Source organism: Oncorhynchus kisutch, linkage group LG8 (genome assembly GCF_002021735.2).
Source record: "Oncorhynchus kisutch isolate 150728-3 linkage group LG8, Okis_V2, whole genome shotgun sequence".
Taxonomy (NCBI): Eukaryota; Metazoa; Chordata; class Actinopteri; order Salmoniformes; family Salmonidae; genus Oncorhynchus; species Oncorhynchus kisutch.
This window is the reverse complement of record NC_034181.2, coordinates 50,195,965-50,205,215: the sequence shown is the minus strand read 5'-3', so window position 1 is coordinate 50,205,215 and position 9,251 is coordinate 50,195,965. Positions and strand designations below refer to the sequence as shown.

Sequence of the window (9,251 nt, the reverse complement as noted above, 5' to 3'; positions counted from 1 at the left end):
TTGGATGACGGTTCAAATCGATTTTTTTCCCAGTCGGATCTTGTTTTTTCCCCCTTGATCGAAACGAAGTCGGAGATGTCAGAGTTCCCAGTGATTTTGAGCATGGAATTGGTCTGTGTAGGAGGGCAGACCATATGCTGCTATCTGGGTCCTTGCTCGCTCCTTCCTTTCCGGCGAGGCTGACCAGAGAGTGGGGACACAGTCTTTCCACCTGATGGTGAAACTTGAGTCGCACCGTTTGAAACGCAACAATTCATGTTGTTCCTGGGCTATCGATACACTACTCATTCATTGCAGCTGCAGTGCGTGTGGAAGTAGAAGCACGTTTTGTAATAGTGCTGCATAAAAAGTGTTGACGGCCTCCCGATTGGCGCAGCGGTCTAAGGCACTGCATCGCAGTGCTTGAGGCGTCTCTACAGACCCAGGTTCGATCCCAGTCTGTGTCGCAGCCAGCCGCTACCGGGAGACCAATGAGGCGGCACACAATTGACCCAGCGTCGTCTGGGTTAGGGGAGGGTTTGGCTGGCCGGGATGTCCTTGTCCCATTGCGCATGCACGCTGAGTTCGGTCGCCAGTTGTATGCTGTATGGTGCTGCAGAACATCTTATTCAAAAATCATGATCATTCTTATTAGAGGTCGACCGATTATGATCTTTCAACGCCGATTCCGATTATTGGAGGACCAAAAAAAAGCCGATACCGATTAATCGGACGATATTATTATTGTTATTTTTTATTTTTTTTGCTGTTTTAAAAAATAAATATATATATATATATATATATTTATTTATTTATTTATTTATTTTTATTAATTTGTAATGACAATTACAACAATACTGAATGAACACTTATTTTAACTTAATATAATGAAACCTGTTCAATTTGGTTTAAGGGGAAGTCAGATGTGAGGAATACATTTGACTAATTGTGGAAAATACTAGAGATCAATAAAAATGAAGTAAGGAGCAAGCATATTATGTGTGCTAATCGGGTGCTGTTAGGTTACAGTATAATTTCACTAATAGTTTGGAACAATGTAAACAACACCAAATACATTTATAAGCATAACGGAGAGTCTGTAAAGTAGTTTTCTTTTACAGGAAAGACTAATACCAGTCACATTCATTCGTAAATGCAATTTACAATATGGAACGGTTTATTGTTTACGCTAATTATTCAAGGGTCGCTTTATTTGATTTAACCCTTGTGTGGTGTTCTGGTCTGTTTTCAGACCAGAACATTTTCAATGTTTACTAAAAGAGAACCTGAGACTCATTTGCCTTGGCTCATTGGAACGTTTCTGGGACCTTTTAGTTCAGGTCATGACTACATGTTGCGTTTTATATTTTTGTTCAGTATACATGTCCGATAAACCAAGCCTGCTTCAATTATAAACCTCTGTTTTTCTCTTGTAGTTTTATCAGTTTCTGTATAATTAAAAAAAAAATTTTTTTAACCCCTTTCGTGGTATCCAATTGTTTAGGAGCTACTATCTTGTCTCATTGCTACAACTCCCGTACGGGCTCGGGAGAGACTAAGGTTGAAGGTCATGCGTCCTCCGATACACAACCCAACCAAGCCGCACTGCTTCTTAACACGGCGCGCATCCAACCCAGAAGCACCAATGTGTCGGAGGGAACACCGTGCACCTGGCAACCTTGGTTGGCGCGCACTGTGCCCGGCCCGCCACAGGAGTCACTGGTGCGCGATGAGACAAGGATATCCCTACCGGCCAAGCCCTCCCTAACCCGGACGACGCTAGGCCAATTGTGCGTCGCCCCACGGACCTCCCGGTTGCGGCCGGTTACGACAGAGCCTGGGCGCGAACCCAGAGTCTCTGGTGGCACAGCTGGCGCTGCAGTACTGCGCCACCCGGGAGGCAAGTTTCTGTATAATTTTAGCTAGAAGGAGGAATAACTTCCTACCAAATGGCAAGAACCAATAGCTATGATTGTGACTTAAAGTGAATGTAGTGACATTGGTCTGTGGAGTGATCTAAGATTTTGTATAATCTTCAGTTATATATGATTCATAAGTTAACTCCCCTTGCTGGCGAGAGAGGCTTGTAAGTGTTTTGGAGCGACAAGGCTCATGACTGTCTCACTCTCCGCGTGCTTTAAACTTAATGATTCATGTAAGGGGGAATGGATATACTATGCCATGACTGTGTGTTGCATCTTGTGATATGATGGCCTACCATTGCTGTTACCGACCAATCATAACTCTATTGAAGTGCTCACATTGGGAAGAATCATCATCCAAGATGCACATTCATTGATACAGGATTTACACATTAATGGTTGGTCATTTTGAGTTCAAGTTGTTAGAGGTGCTTTTCAGTAGATGTCATAACGGTAGGCATTGGAATCCATTTATTTTCCATGAGGTTTGTGGGGTTAGGACAGTGCATCTGCAAGATGTGATGTCATCAAGGGAAAGGCCTAAAGGGGAAATTGCACAACAGAAGCCAAACCACGTCATGGCGAAAAAGCAAATTGAGCATGTCTAAACTGGATGTTCTGGTAGGGATGGAGTCCATGTGGACACAGCTCACCAGTGGTCATGTGCTGATCAAATGCGTGACCTTTTCCGATTGGCACCGTGACATCAGCAGACATGTCTACTGGCACTTTTCTTTTGAGGTAAAAGGTCATCCCAGGGTGTCTAAGGTAGTGTTGAGGGACGTTGCTCCTAAATCAAATGTATTTATTATATAGCCCTTCGTACATCAGCTGATATCTCAAAGTGCTATACAGAAACCCAGCCTAAAACCCCAAACAGCAAACAAGGAAAAACTCCCTAGAAAGGCCAAAACCTAGGAAGAAACCAGGCTATGAGGGGTGGCCAGTCCTCTTCTGGTTGTGCCGGGTGGAGATTATAACAGAACGTTGCCAAGATGCTCAAATGTTCATAAATGACCAGCATGGTCAAATAATAATAATCACAGTAGTTGTCGAGGGTGCAGCAAGTCAGCACCTCAGGAGTAAATATCAGTTGGCTTTTCATAGCCGATCATTAAGAGTATCTCTACTGCTCCTGCTGTCTCTAGAGAGTTGAAAACAGCAGGTCTGGGACAGGTAGCACGTCTGGTGAACAGGTCAGGATTCCATAGCCGACGGCAATACAGTTGAAACTGGAGCAGCAGCACGGCTAGGTGGACTGGGGACAGCAAGGAGTCATCATGCCAGGTAGTCCTGAGGCATGGTCCTAGGGCTCAGATCCTCTGAGAGAAAGAGAGAATTAGAGAGAGCATACTTAAATTCACACAGGACACCGGATAAGACAGGAGAAGTACTCCAGATATAACAAACTGACCCTCGCCCCCCGGCACAAACTACTGCAGCATAAATACTGGAGGCTCTGAGACAGGGGGGGGGTCAGGAGACACTGTGGCCCCATCCGATGATACCCCCGGACAGGGCCAAACAGGAAGGATATAACCCCACCCACTTTCCCAAAGCACAGCCCCCACACCACTGGAGGAATATCCTCAACCACCATCCTGAGACGAGGCCGAGAATAGCCCACAAATATCTCTGCCACGACACAACCCAAGGGGGGGCGCCAACCCAGACAGGAAGATCACGTCAGTGACTAAACCTACTCAAGTGACGCACCCCTCCTAGGGACGGCATGAAAGAACACCAGTAAGCCAGTGTACGTGCAGGTTTGTACGGCAGGACCAAATCAGAAAGTTAGGTAAGAGCAAGCCCATGTAAGGCTTTGTAGGTTAGCAGTAAAACCTTAATCAGCCCTTGCCTTAACAGGAAGGCAGGATGCTTCTAGATGCTAATCTGGGGTCAGTTTTGCATTTCCCCACTCCTGTTTATGGTTGGAATTGGGGGAAGGGAAGCTGATCTAAGAAACTTTACACTAGAGTGTCTGAAGTCTCTGTGGGTGTGTGAAGTGGGGCTTTGTGGTTGATGATCTTGCAAATGATCCCCAAACCCCATCTTGTGATATGCATGCTTAGCCAGTCACACCCACTTACTTTGTAGTCAACAGTGTTCAATTCAACCAGGAATTGTTTTCCATTTGTCACTGTGCTGTATCACAGCTTCAGTTTATCATCTGTCTGTTTGTCCATCTGTCTGTCCAGCGGAGCTGAGGAAGTTGGAGGGCCTGAAGACCATTGCTGTGACCACCAATGGTATGAACCTGGTGAGGCTGCTGCCTAAACTGAAGGAGGCTGGTCTGGACCTGCTCAACATCAGCCTGGACACCCTGGTGCCGGCTAAGTTTGAGTTCATCGTCCGGCGGAAAGGTAACCCACCTTCCCCATAACCTACAGTATGTTGCCTGGTAGCCATTTTGTGCCAAAACGAACATTGTTGTGGAAGGAGCCAATGTGTGCTCAGCACCTATTTCAGCGACTGGAGCCAATGTTAGGATTGACAGAGGGGCAGAGCTCAGGGAGGCAGGTTCCTGCGAGGCAGGGACAGATGGAGTAGATACACAGGAAAAAGAAAGTCAGAGCCAAACCTCTTACAGTACACTGGGCTTTCACTGTTGGGCTGACTGGTTTCGTTGTCCAGAGGGATATCAAATCAAATCAAATCAAATGTATTTATATAGCCCTTCGTACATCAGCTGATATCTCAAAGTGCTGTACAGAAACCCAGCCTAAAACCCCAAACAGCAAGCAATGCAGGTGTAGAAGCACGGTGGCTAGGAAAAACTCCCTAGAAAGGCCAATACCTAGGAAGAAACCTAGAGAGGAACCAGGCTATGTGGGGTGGCCAGTCCTCTTCTGGCTGTGCCGGGTGGAGATTATAACAGAACATGGTCAAGATGTTCAATGTTCATAAATGACCAGCATGGTCGAATAATAATAAGGCAGAACAGTTGAAACTAGAGCAGCAGCACAGTCAGGTGGAAGTTGAAACTGGAGCAGCAGCATGGCCAGGTAGACTGGGGACAGCAAGGAGTCATCATGTCAGGTAGTCCTGGGGCATGGTCCTAGGGCTCAGGTCAGTTGAAACTGGAACAGCAGCATGGCCAGGTGGACTGGGGACAGCAAGGAGTCATCATGTCAGGTAGTCCTGGGGCATGGTCCTAGGGCTCAGGTCCTCCGAGAGAGAGAAAGAAAGAGAGAAGGAGAGAATTAGAGAACGCACACTTAGATTCACACAGGACACCGAATAGGACAGGAGAAGTACTCCAGATATAACAAACTGACCCCAGCCCCCCGACACATAAACTACTGCAGCATAAATACTGGAGGCTGAGACAGGAGGGGTCAGGAGACACTGTGGCCCCATCCGAGGACACCCCCGGACAGGGCCAAACATATAGAAGATGTGGGAAAGCTGTTCCGGTATATCTCTGTCTCCAAATGAGGTAAATGTATGTTGTATTGACAACCGTATTAAAAACTCATCAAGTTCAGAGTAGGGATGAAGTTACTTTACTGTTGTGTGCTGGCTTTCGTTTAAGCTTTCTGGAATTTCTGTTAGGGCTACACATACTTACAGTATATTAGTAAAGTATGAAGTGAGGGACACCACACATTCACCATGGACAATTTAGGGTTAATTGATAAGATCAAGGGAAGTGCACAACAAAAAAAGCATGACATTTTCCGTGCACATTTTGAAAACTCAACGGTTGAGCCCTATTCACCTCATGTAATGAGGAAACTAAACTAAAAGCTAACATGCAGAAAACATTTGTCTGACCCTGCAGTACATAATGTGATACATGAATGATTTAACATGTTCAAATTACTCATGATCACAGCACTTACATTTTTTCAACCTGATACATTTTTAAACCATATAATGGAAATGTTCTTGACAGAATTGTATTGACCTGTAAGATTTTCCTACATGACACCCAAATATGGTAATGCCCCCATCAGTGTACAGCAGCAACTTGATTTGCAAATACTTTCCATTGATGTTGATTAGCTTCCTGTTTCAAAAGCGTAAAAGCCCTACCTCCTATAGTCAGTGCCTTTCAAAATACCATTTGAAAACAACTTAGCTAAAATCAAGGTGTGGGCCAAATTAGCCATTTCACTTGAATCAGCCTGTTTGACACCCATTAAACTGTAACATGGCGCTATCAGGTAGAAGCGACTGCCCTTCCAATTAGAATTAATGGAATGGAAACAACCTAGCCTTCACCTTTCCTCTGTGGGATTGTCTGAATCAAAACACAGGAAGAGACATTGATATCTCTGGTAGCGCTGGCCTTAGTAGTGTACGTTTCAACTGAAATGACTCAAGCCTACCAAACGAGCTAAACTACTTCTATGCTCTCTGAGGAAAATAACACTGAAACATGCATGAGAGCACCAGCTGTTCCGGAAGACTGGGCGATCACGCTCTCCGCAGCCGATGTGAGTAAGACCTTTAACCACGTCAACATTCACAAGGCTGCAGGGCCAGACGGATTACCAGGACTTGTACTGCGAACATGCGCTGACCAACTGGCAAGTGTCTTCACTGACATTTTCAACCTCTCCCTGTCCAAGTCTGGTAATACCAACATGTTTTAAGCACAGTGCCTGTGCCCAAGAACACAAACGTGACCTGTAGCACTCACGTCTGTAGCCTTGAAGTGCTCTGAAAGGCTGGTCATGGTTCACATCAACACCATTATCCCAGAAACCCTAGACCCACTCCAATTTGCATACCGCCCCAACAGATGATGCAATCTCTAATGCACTCCACACTGCCCTTTCCCACTTGGATAAAAGGAACTCCTATGTGAGAATGCTATTCATAGACCACAGCTCAGCGTTCAACACCATAGTGCCCTCAAAGCTCATCACTAATCTAATCTATGTGGTAAGGGTAGGTAACAACACAGCCGCCACGCTGATCCACAACACAGGCGCCACTCATGGATGCATGCTCAGTCCCCTCCTGTACCCCCTGTTCACTCATGACTGCACGGCCAGGCACGACTCCAACACCATCAAGTTTACCGATGACACAACAGTGGTAGGCCTGATCACAGACAACAATGAGACAGCCTATAGGGAGGAGGTCAGAGCCCTGGCCGTGTAGTGCCAGGACAACAACCTCTCAACGTGATCAAGACAAAGGAGATGATTGTGGACTACAGGAAAAAGAGAACAGAGTACACAAACATTCTCATCGACGGGGCTGCTGTGGAGCAGGTTGAGAGCTTCAAGTTCCTTGGTGTCCATATCACCAACAAACTAACATGGTCCAAACACACCAAGACAGTTGTGAAGAGGGCTCGACAAAACCTATTCCCCCTCAGGAGACTGAAAATATTTGGTATGGATCCTCAGATCCTCAAAAGCTTTTACAGCTGCACCATCGAGAGCATCCTGACTGATTGCATCACTGCTCGGCCTCCGTCTGCAAGGCACTACAGAGGGTAATGCGAACGGCCCAGTACATCACTGGGGTCAAGCTTCCTGCCAACCAGGACTTCTATACCAGGCGGTGTCAGAGGAAGGCCCTAAAATATGTCAGACTCCAGCCAATGGCTACCCAGACTATTTGATTGCCCCCCCCCCCTCTTTACATCACTGCTACTCTCTGTTATCATCTAAGCATAGTCACGTTAATAACTCTACCTACATATACATACTACCTCAACTAACCTGTGCTCCCGCACATTGACTCTGTATCGGTACCCTCACTGTATACAGTGTACAGAATAATTTTGCACGCCCAATTTGTCAGTTTTTGATTTGTTAAAAAAGTTTGAAATATCCAATAAATGTCGTTCCACTTCATGATTGTGTCCCACTAGTTGTTGATTCTTCACAAAAAATACAGTTTTATATCTTTATGTTTGAAGCCTGAAATGTGGAAAAAGGTCGCAAAGTTCAAGGGGGCCGAATACTTTCGCAAGGCACTGTATGAGTCTCGCTATTTTTTATTTTACTGCTGCTCTATAATTACTTGTTACTTTTATCTCTTATTCTTATCCATATATTTTTTAAACTGCGTTGGTTAGTGGCTCGTAAGTAAGCATTTCACTAAGGTCCTGTTGTGTTCGGCGCATGTGACCAATACAATTTGATTTGAAATTGCAGTTAGTCTCACGCCTTGAGACTGGATGGTTAAGCTTTGTCTGGGACGATTCCTCATGTGACTTCACATTCTGGCGTTGGAAAGGGAGAACGTGGGGAGGGGGGGGACATGAACCCATTTCAGCTTTAAGGGACTTACAAGGCACAATGGGTGACACAATGTGTCATCTAATTATTGTGTCCTTGGCCATTTGGAAGGTGTTTAGAATAAAATGTATCACATAAGCCTAGTAGCCTGTGGCTACTGCTCTGTTTTCATTGTTGCCTTCCTCTCTTTCCTAGGGTTCCACAAGGTCATGGAAGGTATTGACAAAGCCATTGAGATGGGCTATAACCCTGTCAAGGTAAAATATCAGAGTCCTACTCAACTTTGTTCATTTGCTGGTTCTTCCAAAGAAGCTAGCTGTAGGTTGGAAGCCGTACTTGTCACGATGTTAGGTTCAGTGTGTGTGTGCATGTTTTCACTCTTACATGTTTGAATGCATCAGACGGTTGGTTTGAGAGTGTTGATACTCTTTCCCTATGGAAAGCTTTCCCTCCATAGTGTTTTAATGCATGGTTTGTGTTGGTAATGCAGTCATTCAAAACGCACATTCGTGCAGTTTTGGCAGCTCTCTGGTGGAAGGTTTGTAGCTACAAGCACTGACTTTGCTGATAACTACTTTGTTGTACTTACTATTACTGTGATATGTGGTTGTGTAGCACATGGGGATGCGTGAAACTTACTCCTCGGCCTGAAGTGTCCCCACTAGCTAGCTTTTCACATGGCGCCGACTAGTAAGACGCTTCAGGAGGGCGGTAACGTGTGTTTGCAAGACAGAGGTCCCGAGTTCGCGCCAGGTATGGACCGAATCGGGAGGAAGCTGTACTCGCTACGCTAGCAGTGTGATGTCCTTTACAGTTGTCACCTATCTATCTTAAGTTGAATGCACTAACTCTCACTCTGGATAAGAGTCTGCTAAAATGTTAATGTTGCTCACTGCTGCACACTGCTCTCTACAGGTCAACTGTGTTGTCATGCGGGGCCTCAACGAGGACGAGCTTCTGGACTTTGTGGCCCTGACAGAGAAGAAGCCTCTGGAAGTACGCTTCATTGAGTACATGCCCTTTGACGGTGAGTAGACCTTTCTTAAAGACCATTGCCACCTCTGCTGTGGTCGAGTGGTAACATTCCCTGTCACTCTGACGTGACTGGAGACCGGAGTTTCAATCCCTGTATCCACCCTCCCCG

The 9,251-nt window shown here is 45.7% G+C and overlaps 1 protein-coding gene across 2 annotated transcripts in view; it reads left to right on the top strand.

The window, feature by feature from the left end:
- Window positions 1-9,251, top strand: part of LOC109895577 (molybdenum cofactor biosynthesis protein 1) — a 68,648-nt gene that overhangs the window by 21,713 nt on the left and 37,684 nt on the right. For both annotated transcript variants that reach the window (XM_031830540.1, XM_020489367.1), the window contains exons 4-6: window positions 4,100-4,264; window positions 8,303-8,364; window positions 9,023-9,134. In XM_031830540.1, the coding sequence (XP_031686400.1) occupies window positions 4,100-4,264; window positions 8,303-8,364; window positions 9,023-9,134 (339 nt within the window). The remainder of the gene's footprint in view (window positions 1-4,099; window positions 4,265-8,302; window positions 8,365-9,022; window positions 9,135-9,251) is intronic.